Source organism: Bos grunniens, chromosome 9 (genome assembly GCF_055505025.1).
Source record: "Bos grunniens cultivar Pamir isolate PY7600 chromosome 9, Bosgru_T2T1.0, whole genome shotgun sequence".
In the NCBI taxonomy this organism is placed as follows: Eukaryota; Metazoa; Chordata; class Mammalia; order Artiodactyla; family Bovidae; genus Bos; species Bos grunniens.
Genome location: NC_141173.1, coordinates 68,530,028 through 68,553,909, shown reverse-complemented (window position 1 = coordinate 68,553,909; position 23,882 = coordinate 68,530,028). Strand labels below are relative to the sequence as shown.

General features: G+C 38.2%; 1 protein-coding gene across 3 annotated transcripts in view; it reads right to left on the bottom strand.

Moving 5' to 3' along the window:
* Positions 1–23,882, bottom strand: part of LAMA2 (laminin subunit alpha 2) — a 707,472-nt gene that overhangs the window by 167,556 nt on the left and 516,034 nt on the right. For all 3 annotated transcript variants that reach the window (XM_086317880.1, XM_086317878.1, XM_086317879.1), the window contains 2 exons: positions 17,395–17,588; positions 1,781–1,923 (listed from right to left, as the gene is read on the bottom strand). In XM_086317880.1, the coding sequence (XP_086174006.1) occupies positions 1,781–1,923; positions 17,395–17,588 (337 nt within the window). The remainder of the gene's footprint in view (positions 1–1,780; positions 1,924–17,394; positions 17,589–23,882) is intronic.

The following is a 23,882-nucleotide window of genomic DNA, read 5'->3' as shown; positions in this document are numbered from 1 at the left end:
AGACCTGACTTCTAATGTCTCCAAGACAGATCTTGCTCATTCACACTTCTGCCTCTGTGCACATGGCTCTCGTAGATTCAGAGGCAAGAGTATGTATGGATGGGCTGGGCGTCAGAGAGATCTCACCAATGGTGGACTGAGCTGTTTCCCCTCTGAGCTGTGTAAAGGGGGTGTCATTGTCTCAGGCCGTACAGTTACACTGACTCTTTTTCAAATCTCAGCTCTGTACCTAGCAACCATGTGACCTTTTGCTGCACTTGAAACTTCTCTATGACTCAGTGTCCCTGCTTGACTATGTGAGAAAGATGTAGATAATACATTACTCCTTTCCTACTTCTTGGATTTTTGGCAGTCTATGTGTGATAATTCATGTAAGACTTTAGTCAATTGCCTAGCACAGATATACTCATCAATACATGCTACCGATTCTTGCTATCATTATGATTAGTTTCTTCTTCTAGTAAATAGGGATAATAATACTTACTTTAAAAGCTGTGGTCTGAATTAAAGAATGTATTTCCTAGAAGAGTGTCTGCCAGTGCCTAATGAATAAATCTTAGACTTTCTCCTCCAGTCTTACCAATAATTCTCTGCCTGTTGAAATTGTTTCTATCTTTCAAGTTCTAAAACAAATTACACTTTCATTAATGATATATTTTCCCTGCTTACTCTGGATCTTATCTATTTCTCCAATCTTGACTACTACTGTATGTCAAATGCCTATAAAGCTCATGGTAATAGTTTTGCTAATTGTTTAATTATTTTTTTAAACCATTTAGACCCTAACCTTCCTAAAGGTAGTACTGCATGCATTAGGGGTTGTGAAACCCTCAGAGAACCAAGTACAATACTGGGCATTTCAGACTTTCGATCGTATAGAAGTTGTCACCTTTCATTTTTTTTTTAAATCAGATGAAACAACCTCAATTTCCTTAACATTTCTGCCTTATCTCATTAACTACTGAAAGTAGTTAGTGTCTTAGAATGGGGTTTCCTCTGCAACAAAAATAGTTCCTGTTGAAGTACTTTCAAATATCTCCTCATTCTCCAGTACAAAATTTTCACCTTGTGTTTTCATTTTGATAGTACACTTAAATGTTAATGAAAGCACTTCTGGAACCTCAGTTGGGAACCTGAGAGATTCACACAACCACCAGATCTCAGCGCCTACATTTGCATGCCTGTTTGATCACAGGGCAGACTGAGCATATAAATCATGCAAACTTGTCAAATGATGCCAAATGTCATTTCAGGTCCTCTCACAAGGAATTCTCTAGTTCAAATTGTGGAAAGGTAGAATTGAGTTACCACATGTCACATGCTGATGAAAGAACCTGCGTGGAAGTAGTCAGTATTATACTCTTGTTGTAAGTAGCAATTTGCATTCAGCAAAAATCATGTTACTTTATATTAATGTTTTTAATTTGAATTTCATTGGTTTTTAAGACTTTTGAAAGAATTAATTTGTTTTGATTTTATAGAGCTATTAAGTATAAGGAGTTCATATCTGATTTTATGTTTGCACATATTTAACGAACATAATAAAATTGATTTAGGCCAAACACTGAGGGTACATGAGCCTCTTTTCCCTTAAGACCAATCAGTAAATTGTAGTTCTCAAGTTTGAAAAACATTGGTTTAGAAAGCCTCTGAATTTCTCTAACAGCAGCCTGCCTTAATTTGGGACAGTGGGAAGTGCATTTACCAATTAGGGCAATTCCCCCTGGGGAAGCTTCTGTCATCTTTTATCCCAACTTTTGCTGTTACCGCTCCAACCTACCTTGAGTTCCTGAGTCATATTTTCAAGACCATACAGAATTTTATATGGAGCGGGCAGTGGGCCAGTGAGGTTGATGCTTGTGGCCATCTGCTCCAGGCGAGCCAAGTCACCGAGAAGAAGGCCGGTGCATTCATCTCCACAAACTGTGAAAGGGAAATGGCAAAGAATATTGACTTCTGCTAAGCATCCCAGACAGATGTGCAAAGATTTCAGCTATGAAATATTTTATGGGCTAAGTATCCTTCTGAGAAAGATGATGTTTCTCATCTCAGATAATTAACACTTTTAAAAGATGAAAACAACAACAAAAGAGCAGACATGTTTGTCACCCAGAACCTGAGATGTGGATGATGATATAAACTGAGGAACCAGAGAAGAGGAGCCAATGGATTTTGAGAGGAAATGAGTGCATTGCCTAAGTATTAAAGAAGATGTAAGACCTGGAATACAGCATTTATAAATACCCCAGAAATGCCACCTGATCAGTGTACAGAAAATCCGTAACTGGGAATAAAATATGCTTTGGAATCTAAAAATGTATAGATTGGTCCCTTAGATAGAGCTGTGGAGAATCTGTAGCAATTGGGTCTCCACATACTTCATGTGTTAAATATGCAAAAACTGTATGACTCTTTAGCTTAACTTCTATTGATAAGGAGTTTTTTTAACAAGTCAAAAGAACTTTTCTCTTTAAAATTTGTGGTTTTATTTCCCCTCCTGATGAAATCTATTTATTTACTTACTTATTCACTTACTTACTTACGTATTTGCCAACTACTCCTCTTTAGTCACTCAGTGCATTATCACTCACGACTGGATGCAGTCCCACAGATTTCTACTTTGATGATTAACCTAACCCTGTCTTGTGGATAAATAACTGCCGAAAGTCAGGAAAATGTTATTCTTGAAGTAGCAGAGAGTGCTAGTGTTCACCTATGTATTTTTTCAATGATTAGAAAGAGGGACTATTCAAAGTTGGTATGGGTGGAAGGGGTCTGGATGGTAGTAGAAAGAAAAAAAAAGTTTCTTCACCACTATCACACTAACTCATAAATAGTACAATTTCTAAAATTAAAATATGTTGATTCTTTTGGAGACTATAAAATGTACCTATTCAGTTTGGATTTTTAGTTCAATTTTTTTTTTCACTCTTTGCCCATCGGAGAAATGAGGTGTAGCTTCTCCATGCCAAGAAGCATGTGCTACCATATGTATGATATGTATCCATGTATTGAGAGAGTCAGTTCTTAGGTAGGTTGATAAGAAGTCCAGGGTCCCTGAGGAGAAAGGGGTCTGGGGATCTTGAGGAGGAGAAAATGACAAATGTTTTTTTCTTTAAGCCCAGAGCTGATGATTATATAACAAAACAACTCATCTTGCTCAAGGACGTTTTTCCTTAAACTTTGTACCAGTGATTATATAACAACAATGTAGCCTGCTTGAGGACATGTTTTTCCTTCTTGAGAATCTTCTGACTAATCCTGTCATCTTAAAATGTAAATTGTGGGAATGGGTCTGGGAAGATCTTTCTATTGTTAGTTCTAATCCTGTTATCTTAAATTGTATATTGTTGGAGTGGGTCTGGTAAGACCCTTACAATCCTGAGACATTCTTTTGATTTACTGTAATAATCAACTGAAAAAGTATATAGTTCTCTTGCTAAGACTAGCAAGTGGGGCACTCTCCATACCCCTTTTGATGTCTATGTCAGAAGATTTCTCTGTCCCTTTTTATACTTTAATAAAACTCTGTCTATACAAAAGATCTTGAGTGATCAAGCCTGATCCGTGATCCTGAAGCTAGATCTTCTTTGGAGATCACGAATCTGACATTGTTCACCATAAGCGATCAGCATATAGATACAATTTCTAGCTTACATTCTGCATATGGAGGTATCAAAACTACACACATGTTAAAAGAGAGGAAAATACATACCATGAAAAATACTGAGATCTGGAGCTGCTTTGCCTCATGCCCCAAACTGGCAAGGATTCAATTAGTTCTCTAAACTAAACTCCCTTGAGCTGCCCAATGGAGAGAAAACCATTAACTGATGCTTGTAAACAAAGAAGTGGTACAGAGAGTGATTTTTTGATAGGATGGCAGTTAGACATGAGTCACAATATCCCTTCACAGGGACTAAACTGCCCTAGCAGGGCTATAATGTATCAGCTCTTTGCAGGTGACGCCGGTAAATGTGGAGCATCACCTGCAGGGTGCTCTAAGCTCCTGGTGCCTGGCAAGCTGAGTGAACACAGAGGCTTTGGAAGCAAGAAGTGAGGTCTGACAAACTAGAGCTGGATCTCTTTCTCTTCTACCCAGAATGAGAGAGGATTTGCTTTAAATGGAAACTAAGTAAAAGGAAGAGAAGGCTGTGGCCTCAAGCCCTCAGCTCAATGGTAAGTGCTTGAGAAGTTTCAACAGGCCTGTAAACGAGAACCAATCATGGAACACAGTTAGGTACCAAATTGACTCTGTCTGAACACCAAGACCCAGTTTAGTCCTCAAACTTGAATGGCAGCTGAAGGGCTTTCTTAAATCACAGAAGGCTGGGCCATACCCCTAGCATTTCTGATTTGAGAGGTGATTGAATGGTCTGGTTTCTGATTCTCTGACTAAGCATGTGTTTTCTAACAAGCTTCCAGGTGAATATTAATTCTTTGGTCCTGGGCACCACACGTTGGATAACTACTTGTATCACATCACCTGGGAGCTTATTAGGATCTTGGGCCCCATCCCAGATCCAGTGAATCAGAATCTGCATTTCAGAAAGATTCCCATGTGATCTCTGCATGTTAATGTTTGAGATGCATTGCTGTGGGTCAGTGGCTCTCCATCTTGCTGCATATTCGAATCATGGCCATTTACAAAAATACAGATGTCTAGTGTTTCCCCTAGCCACCTCCAGAGACTCTGATTTGATGGGTTTGTGGTAAGGCCCAGGCATCAGTACATTTAAAAGATACCAGATGATGCTATCCTATAGCAGAGTTTAGAACCACTGGGCCAGATGACAAACTACAGATTCTCTATCCTAAAGGGAGATAGGGTTTGGAAGAAAGAGGTCATTTTACTTGCTGTCTCCTCTGTCGAGAACACTTCTTTCTTCATCTTCACCTATGTGACTCCTGGAGAATCAGGGCCAGGGCTCAAGTGTTACTTCCTTGGAGGAGTCAGCCCTGATGACTCTGAAATTAGTGTCCTCACACATCACTATTGTATTCCCTTTGTCTTATTATCTTAACACTCATGCATGTATAAGCTATCTTTTCATTTTAGGCAGTTTTATATTGTTTCTCTATCACCAGAGAAGGGACCTTAATCAGCTTCGGTCACAGTGCCTAAGAAAGTGTCTTGCACATAGTAAGCAATCAACAAATATTTGTTTACTACTGTCTTTGTGAAAGGAGCGAAAAAAATATTTTGGAGAAGATCACAGAGTTATCACCATTTTAAAAGTCCCATTCAACCTCTAGTGAACATGTATTTTGGGCAGATGTTCTCAGGATAGAAGCAAGCAGGGTGCTCTTTTTCACTTTCAAGATCTTGAAAGATACTTGATAATATGACATTTCACTATGCTTTTTAGGGTAGGGTGTTCTTCAGAATACATTGCTAGTTCTTTCTCTAACTTATTTAGAATTTATAACCTACCCATTGCTAAGAGGAATTGAGTCAGCTCATTGATAATGGTATGGCTTGAGGCTCCTCACTGATGGTTCCAGAAACTTCCAGGGAAAAGTTTTCTCAGTAATTTCAGTTTTTACTTCATACAAGCATAAATCAGGGGCTGGAATGCAGAACTAGATCTGATTTACTGTAAAACACTGCAGACTAAATTGGTGAACTAGAATGCCAAGAGGCATGATGAATACGGATTTTTCTCTCATTTATTCTACCCCCTGTCCATCTGTTTTGGTTCCTCATCTTCCGTTGTTGAAATGAAAATGTATTTAATTGCTCTTTCAAGGACTCATAATTCCATTTTATGTCTCTGTGTCCAAAGGCCTATTATTACACTATGTCTTATGCTCTCTGTATTTGCTTTTAGGGGAACAAAGTACAAGCACATTTCCATAAGTGAAGGCTAAGTTTTATAGTATGCTCCAAGTAATATACTAACACATATCCAAATGGGTCAGAAAGACTTATGAATACGACAGCTATGGGGTTTTTTCAAAGCTTCTGTACAAGTCTAGTTCATGCAGTTATAAGACAAACACGTGGGGAAACGTGCCCTTTACATAATGGTTTGCTAATTTTATCCTGACACAAAATATTTAACTTACACCACAAGCTACTTTCATTTGTCCTCAAAAAGTCTGAAATGTCTGGCAACAAACACTGGAAATGGGATGCAAATTAAAACCACATTTAATTCAGTATGATAGGGAAGATCTGAAGTGTGTATAGAGACAAGGAATATTCACATTACATAAACATTGTTCTTTGATAAGGGTGCAGTAACTACTCATAACACCTATCATATAATCAAGATTCCCAAGGAACCTCTCCAAACCATTCTCCTGTTAAGCAATAGAGATAAGTTATAAAATGAGACTCTGCCTGAAATGCATGGGAGCAAAAAGCAAATATTTTAAGACTATGATTATATTTTACATGAATAAATGTTTCTGAGGCTTTGCCTATGAAAGTGTCAGGATAAATTTGTGTCTAATATTAACAAATGCAGTACTAAATTCAGATTGTTATAGCTGGGCACATGTAAGGGGCAAATCATGCAGCTGAAATTACAGATCGTTCCGTTAGCAATTAGTACAAAATATTGCATTTCTACTAGAGTCCCCCATGCATAATAAGCACTGGCTTACTGTCACAAAAAATTCACCCACTACATCCAAACCAAATAATCTGAAGCTGAAATGAGAGCACTGCATATTTTCAAAAAGGCCAAACCTATTAACCAATTTTAGGTAAAGATACACAAACTGTCCACTCTAAGCAAATAGGGATAAAATGAGTAAATACACATTTCTAACAAAAGAAAAAAGCTGTGTGTTAATGTGTGTTTTAATTTAGTTCTTCTACATTAAGGCCATTGCTTGTCTGTTATATATGGATTAAAAATTTTTTTAAATTTATTTATTTGGCTGTGCTGGGTCTTAGATGCAGCACCTGGGATCTTTCAGTTGCAGCATGTAGCTTTGCGCACGTGGGAGCTAGTTCCCTGACCAGGGACTGAACTCAGGCCCCCTGACTTGGGAGCAAGGAGTCTTAGACACTGGACCACCAGGAAAGTTTCTGGGTATGGATTTTATGTTCCTCTCTTTCCTTTTCAAGAAGAAAGTTTTATATTAGCATTTATTTGAGACTTATTAAATGAATTCAGTTATTCTATATTATTTACAGATAAATATCTTCTAAAATAAGACTATGGCTTCAAATCCATTAAAAAGGCTTTTTCTTTTGCCTGTTAGTTCTTTGAATAGAGGGAAAGATTTTCTGTAGATTTTGGATGAGGCTGATAATTTATTCATGTGACAAGTTGTGAGGTATATAAATATTAAATAAAATTATGTACATAAATATATATTTAAAATAAGTTCAATATGGTTCTTGGGCGTCCCTGATAGTTCAGTTGGCAAAGAATCTGCCTGCAATGCAGGAGACCCCAGTTCAATTCCTGGGTTGGTAAGATCTGCTGGAGAAGGGATAGGCTGCCCACTCCAGTATTCTTGGGCTTCCTTTGTGGCTCAGCTGGTAAAGAATCCACCTGCAATGCAGAAGACCTGGGTTCGATCCCTGGGTTGGGAAGATCCCCTGGAGAAGGTAACAGCTACCCACTCCAGTATTCTGGCCTGGAGAATTCCATGGGCTGTATAGTTCATGGGGTCACAAAGAGTCAGACATGACTGAGTGACTTTCACTTTCAATATGGTTCAAGTATGGTGTATCTCTTCAAAAAACAAAGGGAAGCTTTGAAACTATTACACGTAATAATGGGACAATAGCTTTTATCTACACAACATTCATTATATGGCAGACAATATGTTGTGTCTTGACTTTATTATCTCATCCAACGTTCACAGAAATTCTATGGAGTACTCTTAATGCCCTAATTTTAAAGATGAGGAAAATAGCTACAGTCACAGTGTTTACAAATCCATAAATAATGTATTTGAAGGACTTAAAGAGAAGAGAAAATATAAGGTGATTATAAAAGGGGTTTTCTGTGACTTGAAGAGCCTAGAATTAATTATTAAAAAACCCAGAATTTAGCATATCTCATCAGAAATGGAGGAGCTGCACAAAATATCATGCTTTTGAAAAAAATAGTCAAATGATAACCATGATGATAAGAATGGCTAGAATTTTTTATGCTTAGACTTGTCACCTAATGCACAAGGATTTTATGGATAGTGAAATGAGACTTAGAAAAGTTAACAAATCAAATGTCACACAACTTTCATGTGGCCAGCCAGAATTCAACGCCTCTATAAACACTTCATAATAGCATGCTTCCTTGCGTTAGGAGATGGTGTGTTTCAGAGATACCATAAAATAGGAGAAGGTGACAAGACTATCTCATTTATAAGACTTCTAACTTTAATGAATTGTGATCAATTTTCCTTCAAGGTTAATCAACTTCCTGGATCTTTCAGAGTGAAAATTGTAATCAAATAGCATTTACTCACAAAGCCTGACTGAAAATTAAATAGTGATCCACCTCTTCTGTATGACAGTTCAACAACACAACTCCTTAATCTATTAATGGAATGGCTTTTGCAACATGATACACAAACTACTGAGACTTGACAGCCAGTAAGAAAATCATCTGGAATCAATGATAGTTGCTGTTCTACATTTTTAGCCTGAACGTAGGTCAAGGACACTGGCAACAAGAAACTCAAAACATGTTTCTCAAACAAAATAGGTGTGAAAAAGGTGAAAGGAGTGTGAACAGAAATTACTTTTATAGCTACTCTGATGCCTGGATTTGAATAACATGCCCTGGTTTAATTACAGAAAACTATAGTAGACATGTATGTGTGTGATCGGTCATGTTCCACTCTTTGCAACCCCATGGACTGTAGCCCACCAGGCTCCTCTGTCCACGGAATTTCCCAGACAAGAATAATAGAGTGGGTTGCCATTTCCTACTCTAGGGGACCTTCCCAACCCAGGGATCAAACCCATGTCTCTTGTTTTTCCTGCATTGGCAGGCAGATTCTTTGCCACTGTGCCATACTGGTCTTTGAATAGGAATTAGGACTTGGGGATTAAATAGAGACAGATGGAGGATGGTATTTAAAAGGCTAGGATGGAGGGTGATCACAAGTCTAACAAACAAAACCTCATTCATTAAATAGCAAATGAAGGTCAACTGATGGTTTTTCATCATCTTTCATTATAGAAAGTCTCATTTTCTTTACAGTGATCAACCACTTCCACTATTTTGTCCCTGCTCTCATATATATGGAACATATATACTAACTGGTATTACTAATCATCTTTGAGTATAAAAGTACTGCAGTGTTCTAGTGATAATATATGAAGGCCTCTGCATTACTGTGATAGATTCTTGCTAACAGCTGGCTACTAAAAGTAATAGTATAAATAAAATAACTAAAACAAAGACCTACTGTATAGCACAGGGAATTATACTCAACAATAAACTGTAAGGGAAAATATAAAAAAGATTCATATTTTATATGTATTTTATACATATATATATATATATATATATATATATATATATATATAAACTGAATCATGGGCTTCCATGGTGGCTCAGTAGTAAAGAATCTGCCTGCAAAGCAGGAGATGCAGGTTTAATCCCTGGGTTGGGAAGATCCCCTGGAGAAGGAAATGGCAACCCACTCTAGTATTCTTGCCTGGGAAATCCCATGGACAGAGGAGCCTGGTGGACTACAGTCTGTGGGGTCTCAAAAGTGCTGGATATGACTTAGTGTCTGAACCACAACAATAAACTGAAGCACTGTGCTGGACACCTGAAACTAACTTGACATTATAAATCAACAACACTTCAATAAAATAAAGACAATAATCTATATAAAGACATCACTTTGCCAACAAAGGTCTGTCTAGTCAAAGCTAGGGTTTTTCCAGTAGTCATGTATGGATTTGAGAGCTGGACCATAAAGAAGACTGAGTGCCAAAGAATTGAATCTTTCAAACTGTGATGTTGGAGAAGACCCTTGAGAGTCTCTTGGACTGCAAGGAGATCAACCAGTCAGTCCTAAAGGAGATCAGCCCTGAATATTCTTTGGAAGTACTGATGCTGAAGCTGAAGTTCCAATACTTTGGCCACCTGATGCCAAGAGCCAATTCATTGGAAAAGACCCTGATGTCAGTCAAGATTGAAGGCAGGAGGAGAAGGGGAAGACAGATGACCAGATGGTTGGATGGCATCACTGACTCAACAGACAGGAGTTGAGCAAGCTCTGTGAGTTGGTGAAGGACAGGGAAGTCTGGTGTGCTGCTGTCCATGGGGTCGCAAAGAGTCTGACACAACTGAATTACTGAGCAACAACAACAAGACTAAGGTAGGAAAAGACTTCAAACCTTGGGTTTTACCAAGTGTCTGGAAAGTGCATATTTTACAGAGTTAGTGTGTTATAATATTTAGCTAGGCTTACCTTATGAGGTAAAAACAGTTCATGATTGCTTTTGCAATGTTAGTTTTGCTTAACTTTCACTTTCAATATAGTTCAAGTATGGTGTATCTCTTTAAAAAACAACGGGAAGCTTTGAAACTACTATATGTAATAATGGGACAATAGCTTTTATCTATACAACATCCATTATATGGCAGACAATATGTTGTGTCTTGACTTCATTATCTCATCCAACGTTCACAGAAATTCTATTCTATGAAGTGAATACTCTTAATGCCCTAATTTTAAAGATGAGAAAAATAGCTACAGTCACAGTGCTTTGCTTAAGCATCATCTTAAATTTTATATTTTAGATAATTTGTAACTATAAATAAGTGCTGATATATTCCTAATGTTTCATACATATTGAATATAAATAGAAAGCATGAATTTGATATTTATAAAATATTTCAGGCACTCTTTATGGAATGACATCTTGCCAACAGCTACTAATTTTAATTTCTGTTCTTTAAGAGAGTAATGTATTTTACTACACCACTCATAATCTATTTTCAATATCACATGAGTTGCTCAGTGTTAACTACTAGTCTAGACTCTTGTGACCCCATGGACTGTAGTCCACCAGGCTTCTCTGTCCATGGAATTCCCTAGGCAAGATTGCTGGACTGGGTTGCCATTCCCTTCTTCAGGGGATCTTCCCATCCCAGGGACTGAACCTGATCTCCTGCATTACAGATTCTTTACCACCTCAGCCACCAGGGGAGCCCCAAATAGGACATAAACAGATCTAAATGTTGTGTTTTCCAATATAAAACTTTACTATTAAATAAACAATGGTTTTCTTGCTCAGTCTCAAGTTTCAGAAAGGCAGGTGGTTGGTCTCATTTTATAAAATGACATGTAAATTACGAATGAGGCTGAAAAAAGAGGTTGGATTTGTATTAACCTAACTCACTAAGGTGGAGAAGGCAATGGCACCCCACTCCAGTACTCTTGCCTGGAAAATCCCAAGGACAGAGGAGCCTGGTAGGCTGCAGTCCATGGGGTCACTAGGAGTCATACATGACTGAGCAACTTCACTTTGACTTTTCACTTTCACACATTGGAGAAGGAAGTGGCAACCCACTTCAGTGTTCTTGCCTGGAGAATCCCAGGGACAGGGGAGCCTGGTGGGCTGTCGTCTATGGGGTGGCACAGAGTCGGACACGACTGAAGTGACTTAGCAGCAGCAACAGCAACTCACTAAGGGGAGGCTCTCATTTGGGAAGTCCAATAAGACCTATTCAGGACTCAGTGTCTAAAAGGAAGAACACACTGCAGAGCTGTCTCCAATTAGTATCATTAGGAAAAAAATACAAAGAAGAAATCTGAGTGCCAGTTAATGTGTCTTTTCACCTGCATGTAGGGACTGCAAGGACTTCACTTGGCAATCTCTGATGAATAAGAATCTACCATAACTACCACAATGTTTTAAATCTTAGAGAGTCTCAATGGTTAGCAGAGGAAAAAAAATGTATGTACCTACTGCTGCTGCTGCTGCTGCTGCTGCTGCAGCTGCTGCCGCGTCACTTCGGTCATGTCCAACTCTGTGCAACCCCATAGATGACAGCCCACCAGGCTCTGCCATCCCTGGGATTCTCCAGGCAAGAACACTGGAGTGGGTTGCCATTTCCTTCTCCAATGCATGAAAGTGAAAAGTGAAAATGAAGTTGCTCAGTCGTGTCCGACTCTTAGCGACCCCGTGGACTGCAGCCCACCAGGCTCCTCCTCCATCCATGGGATTTTCCAGGCAAGAGTACTGGAGTGGGGTTGCATTGCCTTCTCCGATGTACCTATTGACTTTACATATATTAAATTTTTTTTCATTTTATTTTTTTAGCCCATCTTATCTTTATTCTTTCTTGAGGGAACATGGGCTTTAAGCCCAGAAGAAGTAAATGAATCAGATCAGATCAGATCAGATCAGTCACTCAGTCGTGTCCGACTCTTTGCGACCCCATGAATCGCAGCACACCAGGCCTCCCTGTCCATCACCAACTCCCAGAGTTCACTCAGACTCACGTCCATCGAGTCAGTGATGCCATCCAGCCATCTCATCCTCTGTCGTCCCCTTCTCCTCCTGCCCCCAATCCCTCCCAGCATCAGAGTCTTTTCCGAGTCAATTCTTCACATGAGGTGGCCAAAGTACTGGAGTTTCAGCTTTAGCATCATTCCTTCCAAAGAAATCCCAGGGCTGATCTCCTTCAGAATGGACTGGTTGGATCTCCTTGCAGTCCAAGGGACTCTCAAGAGTCTTCTCCAACACCACAGTTCAAAAGCATCAAATCTTCGGCACTCAGCCTTCTTCACAGTCCAACTCTCACATCCATACATGACCACAGGAAAAACCATAGCCTTGACTAGACGAACCTTTGTTGGCAAAGTAATGTCTCTGCTTTTGAATATGCTATCTAGGTTGGTCATAACTTTCCTTCCAAGGAGTAAGCGTCTTTTAATTTCATGAATAATGAATTGAATTAACTAATGTTGACTATATTGGGGAAACCAGGTTTGCTCTTTGTGTTTCAGATTAACAGTCAGAGGAGAGGTTAAGAAAGTAATATTTGCAAGACAGACCTATGTTCAAACCACAACTCTGTTGAATAGTCACGGTGAACCTTGGAGAAGTGACTTAAATCATCTAAACTCAGGTTTTAAAAAATTACACTGATGTTAAAAAATAACATGTGGGGATGTTGCAAAAATTAAGTGCTTACCGTCATTTCTGATAAATGGTAGTCTTTCGATATGGGTGAATTGCTAAAGAATTGAACCATGTAGGGTGAAAGGGGCTTTAGGGGATGCCTGAGATTGAAGACAGACACAATGGTTAGGTATGCCTGAGTATTAGTTGGCTTGTGGGGTTGATAATGTTGGTAGGTTGAATTTGGATAATTATGAGAAATTCTGGTATCTCCTAATAAGGGCACAGATTATTTGTGTAAATTCTTCATGATAGTAATGAAATGTCCCTATATAAAATAGCTGTGTCCTACAAGAAATTCACTACTATATTTTGGATCCAATAAAGCCCTACCTTTCTTGTAGTTGTTTAGTTAGTAAGTCATGTCTGACTCTTTTGTGACCCCATGGACTGTAGCCTGCCAGGCTCCTCTGTTGGATTTCCCAGGCAGGAATACTGGAGTGGATTGCAATTTCCTTCTCCAGGGACTCTTTCTGACCTAGGAATCGAACCTATGACTTCTACATTGGCAGGTGGATTCTTTACCACTGAGTCATCAGAAAATTCTGAAACCCTAGCTTGCTCACTGGCAATTATCTGTGCCAGCTACAAGTTTTTTTTTTTTTTTTGGAAAAGTAGGTAGTCAAGGAAAGCTCTTTCATGATTTCTGCATTTTCTCTGACTTCTTTACAGCATAATTTAAAATTATTTGCTAAATAAATTAAGAGCATAAACTATACAGGGAATATATAAATTATTTCCAACAATATGCAGTTCACCTGAGATACTACAATGATCATGTGTAGGTCATGCCTAGGTAATTTATTTGTTAAGAGCATAAGCAATAGTTAGAACCAGACATGGAACAACAGACTGATTCCAAATTGGGAAAGGAGTACATCAAGTCTGTATGTTGTCACCCTGCTTAAATTTAACTTACATGCAGAGTACATCAGGTGAAATGCCAGGCTGGATGAAGCACAAGCTGGAATCAAGATTGCTGGGAGAAATGTCAATAACGTCAGATATGCATATGACACCACACTTATGGCAGAAAGCAAAGAAGAACTAAAGAGCCTCTTGAAAGTGAAAGAGGACAGTGAAAAAGTTGGTTTAAAACTCAACATCAAAAAACTAAGATTATGACATATAATCTTGCCGTCACGTCATGGCAAATAGATGGGGAAACAATGGAAATAGTGACAGACTTTCTTTTCTTGGGCTCCAAAATCACTACAGATGGTGACTGCAGCCATGAAATGAGAAGATGCTTACTCCTTGGAAGCAAAGCTATGACAAACCTAGACAGTGTATTCAAAAGCAAAGACATTATTATTCTGACAAAGGTCTGTCTAGTCAAAGCTATGGTTTTTCCAGTAGTCATGTATGGATGTGAGAGTTGGATCATAAGGAAAGCTCAGTACCAAAGAATTGATGTTTCTCAAATATGGTGTTGGAGAAGACTCCTGAGAGTCCCTTGGACTGCAAGGAGATCCAACCAGTCAATCCTAAGGGAAATCAGTCCTGAATATTCATTAGAAGGACTGATGCTGAAGCTGAAACTCCAATACTTTGGCCACCTGATGCGAAGATCTGACTCACTGGAAAGATTCTGATGCTGGGAAAGACTGAAGGTGGGAGGAGAAGGGGATGACACAGGATGAGATGGCTTGATGGCCTCACTGACTCCATGGACATGAGTTTCAGGAAGCTCTTGGAGTTGGTGAAGGACAGGGAATCCTGAAATGCTGCAGTCCATGGGGACACAGAGTCGGACATGACTGAGCGACTGAACTCACTGACTGACTGAAGAGCATAAACTCTACAGAGAGTACATAAATTCTTTCTACCCATATGTGGCTCACCTGAGATACTGCAATGATCATTTCCTGGTGCATTTTTTAAAAAAATATACACATCCAGGATGTGGGCCAAATTAAACTGTTTTTTCTAAAGAATCAGCCAAAGAGAGAAGAACTAACTGTACAATACTTGCTACTAATGATTTGAGTTTTAACTTATTTCTATCAAATGTGACAAACATCTTAATTTTATAGTCAGCACAGATTAACAGCACTATTTTATCTCTTTTCTTCATTGAAGTAACATGGTCTCCAGGCTCTGAAGAACCTGAAGTTTTGTTTGTATCAGAGGACACTTTCCTTACTACATAAATATTCTCTTGCCAGAATCAAGCTACTTCATCCACTCTCACTCATGAGCATTATAAAATTCTACTATAGTCATATGTGACAAAACAGGACCAGCAGATCAATGTACTAGGTGAATCCATTCTTTGGTTTCTTGCTCTAAGTTAGCTTAAGGATTTAGAAAGAAGGAAAGGAAGAAGTAAAACTATCACTATTTGCAGATGACATGATGCTTTATATAGAAAATCCTAAAGACACTGGCAAAAAACTATTTGAACTCATTAATGAATTCAGTAAAGTGGCAGGATACAAAATTAATATCCAGAAATCTGTTGTGTTTCTGTACCCTAAAGACAAACTATGAGAAGAGAAATTAAGAAAACAATCCCATTTACAAATGCATCAAAAAGAATAAATCTAAAGAGATAAAAGGCTTCTACTTGTAAAAATATATGATATTGATTAAAAAAAATTGAAGACGGCACAAAAAATGGAAAGATGTACTGTGCTTATGGATTGGAAGGATAAATATTGCTTAAATGACAATACTAGGCAAGGCAATCTACAGATTCAGTGCAATCCCTATCAAAATAAATGACATTTTCCACAGAATTAGAACAAATAATTATAAAATTTGTATGGAAAAACAAAAGACTCCAAAGAGTCAATACAATTTTGTGAAAGACCAGAGCTGGAGGGATCATGCTCCCTGACTATACTACAGAGCTACATTTATCAAAAGAATATGGTACTGGTACAAAAACATACATAGAAATCAATACAACAAGATAGAAAGCAAACAAACCATTAACTCATAGAAAAAGAGATCAGATTTTTCTGATCTCACCCCTAGAAAATTAATTAATTTAAAATTCAAGGTCTGTTAGATTAACATTTAGGTTATGAATATATATTATTTAGTTGAACATCTCCATGTTAATAGTTAACTTTAATAACAATATTAAAACCAGTTGTATTATACTGGAAGTCCATGCAATTATCATTAAAATATGCCATTTTACTTAAGAAGAGTGAATATGTATATACCAATAACTGAATATGATAATGTAAATGTATATTACATATTACACTTTATCTCCTCCCATCAAACTTGACATTTATTTTTATTTTAAATGCAATATGAAATACACAGAAAAGAAGAAGTTTAAAAATTATATTCCCAAATATACCCAGTCTTTACCTTTTGGCAGATCTAAAAAGCCAGGCTTAGTTTTGAGGTAACTTATAAAATTAGAGCACAAACAAAAATTCTAGTGAAAATGTTATTAAACTTCAGACACACACAAGATGTTAAAACCAGAAATACAAGCATATGTAAATACACTAAAATATGTAAATATTGAAATAAAAAGCACTTAAATAATTTCTACTTATATTTGTTAGAAAGAATTAAGACCAATATTGTAAATTTCCTCAAGGAAAAGAATATACCACAGTATAATGGTCCTCCCTGTATTTATGAATAACCTTTTCAGATTATATAAGATCTAAGAATTATATTTAATACTGATAGTCAATGTACACTCAGGATGGCATTATTGAATCCAGAAGCAGTTATTAAAACAAAGGGAAACATGTGAGTAGAAACCCTTGAGTTCATTGTCACTGCTTCCAGGTTCTGTAGTGCAAGGGAAAGTTAAGAAGAAGGATGCCCATGGATTTCTGTAAACTCAGAAAAGCCAGTTGTACTTCAAGGGTTATAGTCCCTGTCCATTTGATTACAAATTCGAGAGGATTCTAAAAGAAATTTAACAAACCCAGACCTTTAATCCATCACAAAGGCAATGTCAGCTTTAGGTCAAACTGCAAACTCTTAGATGGGCAAAATAAAATAGAATCTGCCTCCGGGAACTTTGCTGTAGGTCTTCAATGAACTGACTAAGCATGCTGAGGATTTTCTCAGCTGTTCTTGGCTCAGCAGGATGGAGACAAAACAGCAGGCAAACAGCAGAAGGTGGACAGAAAGTGTCAGGGAGAATGAAGAGTAGCAGTAGCTATTGAAAAACAAGGGAAACACTAGCTATTGAAAAATAAGAAAAAAAAAAATCAGTCTTTCTCACTGGAAATGAGATAGAAATGGAACCAAGCTCCCAGAACCAATAATCAAGTTAGTATACGTACAAACACACTCCATGCCCTCGCGCGCATGCCCCTGTTCACAGCCGTCACACTTCGGCCCCGTGGCTCCGGGTCGGCACGTGCAGATCCCCGTGACAGGGTCACAGGGGACAGGCAGTGAGCCATGGGGGTCACACTCACATTCTTGGCAGGAGCCTCCAGGGCTGCTTGGGCTGCCAGCATAGCCAGGGGCACACCTGAATTTAAACAATGACAATGCAAAGGAGATTAGTAGTAAGTCATGTCTCGAAATTGTTGTTGTTGTGTGTGTGTTGTTGTGAAGGAAACAAAATTGATAGCAAAAGTCAATAGATCAGGGGTTAAAAAACTTTCCTGCAAAGAGCTAGATAGTAAACATTGCAGGCTTTGTAGGTCAAGAGGCAAAATCAAACTCATGCAGTGAAAGAGAAAGAAATTTTCAAACATTTTTGGCTGAAGGAATTCAAATCAGAATATTAATCAAGTATAAATGGTTTTATAATAATCTACTAATGGAAAACTGATATAATAATGAGAAGAATGGGATTCTTGTCAAGGTATCAAATTTACATGCATGGGTACAAAGTCACTTCAGTCATGTCCAACTCTGTGTGACCCCGTGGACTGTAGACCACCAGGCTCCTCTGTCCATGGAATTCTTCAGGCAAGAATACTGGAGTGGGTTGTTGTTTCCTTCTCCACAAATTTACATAACTGGGGCTAAATGTTTAGTATTCTCTATTAGCTAAGTCTGCCTGTAACAAGCATTTGCAGCTTGGGTGCCATACAGAAACAGGCAATGGGCCCACTACTACTCTAAATTACAAAAAATTTTTTTGAAGTCTTCATTTTTAAATTAGAAATGAGTAAAAATTTACATTGATTTCTGGGCTTACCTAGATTCATTTTAGGGGTCAAAATGACCAAATAATTCGAATTATTAATTTTACTAATGAGAAAAAGGAAGCAAGTGGCAATAAATGGCTTCATTTTCTATTTAATTCTTTCCTTTTGATCACATCTTTCTCAAGATAGATTTTTTATTGTGTCTCTCTGGAAGTGGATTATTTGATATAAATAAAATATGTAACAACTTCAGAAATTCTACTGGAAATCCAACTGAATGAACCCCAAATGCCAACTGTTTGTCAATCTTCTACCCTTCAGTGAAACAATTCACTTAAGTATATGTTGGTTATGTTACTGTAAGTTTGTGTGCTAAGTTGCTTCAGTTGTGTCTGACTATTTGAGACCCCATGGACTGTAGCCCACCAGATTCCTCTGTGCATGGGATTCTCCAGGCAAGAATACTGGAGTGGGTTGCCATGCCCTTTTCCAGGGGATCTTCCTGACCCAGCGATCAAACCCACATCTCTTAAGGCTCCTGCACTGGCAGGCGGGGGCTTTACCACCAGCACCACCTGGGAAGCCCAAGTAAGTTGGGTAACTTTTAAGAGATGCTGACAAGACTATATGCTCTGATTTACCAGCGATGGTCCCAGATTGTCTGTTGTCCTGGCGTAAGTGTTACAAACAGAGTCTCTCAGTTTCCTGGATAACACAATATTATATATATATGTAGTTCAGGCTAAATATAATCAACAGCTAGCAAAGTAATGCTCAAAATTCTCTAAGCCAGGCAACAGTACATGTTGCCTGGCTTGTACTCCCGGCAACAATACTCCAATCAACAGTACATGAACTGTGAACTTCCAGATGTTCAAGCTGGTTTTAGAAAAGGCAGAGGAACCAGAGATCAAATTGTCATCTGTTGGATCATCAAAAAAGCAAGAGAGTTCCAGAAAAGCATCTACTTCTGCTTTATTGACTATGCCACGGCCTTTGACTGTGTGGATCACAACAAACTGTGAAAAATTCTTCAAGAGATGGGAATACCAGACCACCTGACCTGCCTCCTGAGAAATCTGTATGCAGGTCAAGAAGCAACAGTTAGAACTGGACATGGAACAACAGACTGGTTCCAAATTGGGAAGGGAGTATGTCAAGGCTGTATATTGTTACCCTGCTTATTTAACTTATATGAAGAGTAAATCATGGGAAATGCTGGAACTGGATGAATCACAAGCTGGAATCAGGATTGCTGGGAGAAATGTCAATAACCTCAGATATGAAGATGACACCTCCCTTATGGCAGAAAGTAAAGAAGAACTAAAGAGCTTCTTGATGAAAGTGAAAGAGTAGAATGAAACAGTTGGCTGAAAACTGAACATTCAGAAAGTTTAGATCATGGCATCTGGTCCCATCACTTCGTGGAAAATAGATGAGGAAATAGTAGAAACAGTGACAGACTTTAATTTTTTGGCTCCAAAATCACTGCAGATGGTGACTGCAGCCATGAAATTAAAAGATGCTTGCTCCTTGGAAGAAAAGTTATGACCAACCTAGACAGCATATTGAAAAGCAGAGACATTACCAACAAAGGTCTGTCTAGTCAAAGCTATGGTTTTGCCAGTGGTCATGTATGGCTGTGAGAGTTGGCCTATAAAGAAAGCTGAGTGCTGAAGAATTGATGCTTTTAAACTGTGGTGTTGGAGAAGATTCTTGAGAGTCCCTTGGACTGCAAGGAGATCCAACTAGTTCATCCTAAAGGAAATCGGTCCTGAATATTCACTGGAAGGACTGATGCTGCAGCTGAAACTCCAATACTTTGGCCACCTGATGCAAAGACTCATTGGAAAAGACCCTGATGCTGGGAAAGATTGAAGGCAGGAGGAGAAAGGGACAACAGAGGATGAGATGGCTGGATGGCATCACCGACTAAATGGGTATGAGTTTGTGTAAACTCCGGGAGTTGGTGTTGGACAGGGAGGCCTGGCTTGCTGCAGTCTGCGGGGTTACAAAGAGTTGGACACAACTGAGCGACTGAACTGAACTGAAGGATGTTTGTTCAAGAGGCAAACAGAGAAGGAAGACAAGAGACAGTAGGAGATTTAATCCAAAAGTTGTAAACACTAGCCAAATAATCCTGGACCATCTTTAGTGGCCTAGGACTGTAGAAATTTGCACAGCTGACTGTGAATGTTAATTCTTCCTGTGCTGGTTAGAAAAAGCAAAGTGAGAAGAAAATTATCTGTAACATTAGGTTTTTATGCATTTATCATTTTAATATTTTATTTCCAATGTACTATTACAAATGCTCAATAAAGTATCATTAAATAAGTCCACTTAAATTGTTTCTTAACATTTGCTGGTGAAGGAATTCCATTCCAAACAGGTTCAGATCGATTAAATGTTCAAAGAGTTTATTATAAGAGTAACAGAGATAAAGCATGGGTAGTGGTTTCTATGATATAGGGACACTCAAGACATTTAAGCAGCTTTAGACCTGATGAGTTTGGGCAGGTCATAAGGTGATTTCAATCATTTAAGATGCTCTCAGAAGTGAAACAAATTTATTTGGAAGGTTACAATAAAAATTTAAGCAAGACCTTTAGTTTAATTTAGCTGAATAAAAGTAATTTTTCAGGGAAATATAGCCTGATCATTTATATGTTAGAAATGATGAATGTGGAGTGATAACAACATTTGAGAACTGCAAAAACTATTCAAGCCATTCCCATTTGATAGCATATAACCCTGCTCATCTCTATGCTATACAAACTGTTAACTCTTATTGATTAAACATTTATGGATAATAAACATATAAATTTTCTATAATCACTCTAGCTAAGGACAATAATTGTCACTTCAGCATACCCTTCCAATCTCTTCTATATACATGCTTTTATAGATAGTGGAAACTCCAATTTATAAATGTAGCTATAGTATCAAACTTTTTTCATAAATTATGCCAGATAATCCTCTTGGTGTCCAGGGATGCTTTTAGTTGTCCTCCTACTGGTGTTTACTGGGGCATGAAATGGATATTAGGCTAAGCATGAATACTACAGCACATTGGTGGACATGAAAAAAATATATATATATTCAAATTATGTATATATCTCCACAAAAAATAGCAATATTTTGGATTTTGCCTGCTTTTAGTTATTTCATTGCTACTAATTTCTGTTGGCATGAAAATTGTGAATGTTTTATATATATACTATATATATATATGTAAGTAGTGAATATTTTTTGTGTTTAGAGTTACATAATTATTGAGAAATATATTTTGCAAACTTATAGAAACTGCACTGGACTTTATAAACATATGTTTAACTATTTAGTTATCTATTTACTTCCATGGGCTTCCCAGGTAGCTCAGCTGGTAAAGAATTCTCCTGCAATGCAGGAGACCCCGCTTCGATTCCTGGGTTGGGAAGTTCCCCTAGAGAAGGGATAGGCTACACATTCCAGTATTCTTGGGCTTCCCCGGTGGCTCAGATGGTAAAGAAACCACCTGCAATGTGGGAGACCTGGATTTGATCCTGGGGTTGGGAAGACCCCCTGAAGGAGGGCGCAGCAACCCTCTCCAGTGTTCTTGCCTGGAGAATTCCCACGGACAGAGGAGGCTGGCAGGCTATACGGTTCATGGGGTAGTAAAGAGTCAGACACAACTGAGCTGCTAAGCACATTTATTTCCATTATTAACATATCATTGCTGGTTATAGTAAAAGAAGATTCTTAAATGGTTGATGATAAAATTAATATTGGTTTATATTTGCAAACAGATTCATAATTTAAGAAAGCTCATAGAAGAATTCAGCCAAGGAGTGGATAAAGCAAGAAATGGAGAAGAAAGGATTCAAGCAATGGTGTGATTCCAGGTAAGTCTTAGCCCAATCCAGGGAAAGGTCTGGAGTATAAATAACATCTCAAGATTTAACTTTGGGGGAAAGGAGCTGGACTTTTGTACTCACACACTGATGAGTTACTGGACCACTAGACAAAGGGGTTGGGGTAAATCTCGGGCCTTTTTGCCTCTCCTATGGGAGAGGAGACTATGTGGGTTCTCAGATAGGGTATCCTCTACATACCTGATCTTCACAATGTCATTGTAAAGTAGGTACAACATGAAAAAAAAAAAAAAAAGAACTATTCTGATATTATACACAACAAAAGTGGGGCCCAGAAAAGTCTGCGGAGCTCAGTTATGTCCACGATTCTTTATAAAACTTTATATTGCTATCAATTATGCTACAATTGTCATGTGTTTAAAGTTAATAGCTAATATTAGTTGCTCTTTGTTACTTTATGAATAATACAGCCTACTAAAATGGTGGTGATAAATTTGAGTATCCAAGATAGTACTGACCTTATAGAAAATAATGAATCCAGAAAATGTAAATTACACTCTTCCTAGACAGTCAGTCTAGAACTTTCTTTTTTTTCCCCCACTTAACCTTTATTTCTTTTCTTTTTTAAAAATAAATTTATTTTAAATGGAGGCTAATTACTTTATAATATTGTGGTGGTTTTTATCATACATTGACATGAATCAGCCACAGGTATACATGTATCCCCCCATCCTGAACCTCCCTCCCACCTCCCTCCCCATCCCATCCCTCTGGGTTGTCCCAGTGCACTGGTTTCGAGTGCCCTGTTTCATGCATCAAACTTGGACTGGTGATCTATTTCACATATGGTAATATACATGTTTCAATGCTATTCTCTCAAATCATCCCACCCTCGCCTTCTCCCAGAGTCCAAAAGTCTGTTCTTTATATGTGTCTTTTTTGCTGTCTCGTATATAGGGTCGTCGTTACCGTCTCTCTAAATTCCATATAGATGTGTTAATATCCTGTATTGATGTTTTTACGATTTACTTCACTGTGTATAATAGGCTCCAGTTTCATCCACCTCATTAGAACTGACTCAAATGAGTTCTTCTTAATAGCTGAGTAATATTACATTGTGTATATGTACCACAACTTTCTTATCAATTCGTCTGCAGATGGACATCTAGGTTGCTTCCATGTCCTAGCTGTTGTAAACAGTGCTGTGATGAACATTGGGGTACACGCGTCTCTTTCAATTCTGGTTTCCTCAGTGTATATGCCCAGCAGTGGGACTGCTGGGTCGTATGGCAGTTCTATTTCCAGTTTTTTAAGGAATCTCCACACTGTTCTCCACACTGGCTGTCTTAGTTTACATTCCCAACAACAGTGTAAGAAGGTTCCCTTTTCTCCACATCCACTCCAGCATTTATTGTTTGTAGACTTCTGGGTAGCAGCCAGTCTGACTGGTGTGGGATGGTACCTTACTGTGGTTTTGATTTGCATTTCTCTGATAATGAGTGATGTTGAGCATCTTGTCATGTGTTTGTTAGCCAACTGTATGTCTTCTTTGGAGAAATGTCTCTTTAGTCCTTTGGCCCAGTTTTTGATTGGGTTATTTATTTTTCTGGTATTGAGCTGCATGAGCTGCTTGTATATTTTTGAGATTAATTCTTTATCAGTTGCTTCATTTGCTATTATTTTCTCCCATTCTGGAAGCTGTCTTTTCACCTTGCTTATAGTTTCCTTCACTGTGCACAAGTTTTTAAGTCTAATAAGGTTCCATCTGTTTATTTTTGCTTTTATTTCCATTACTCTGGGAGGTGGGTCATAGAG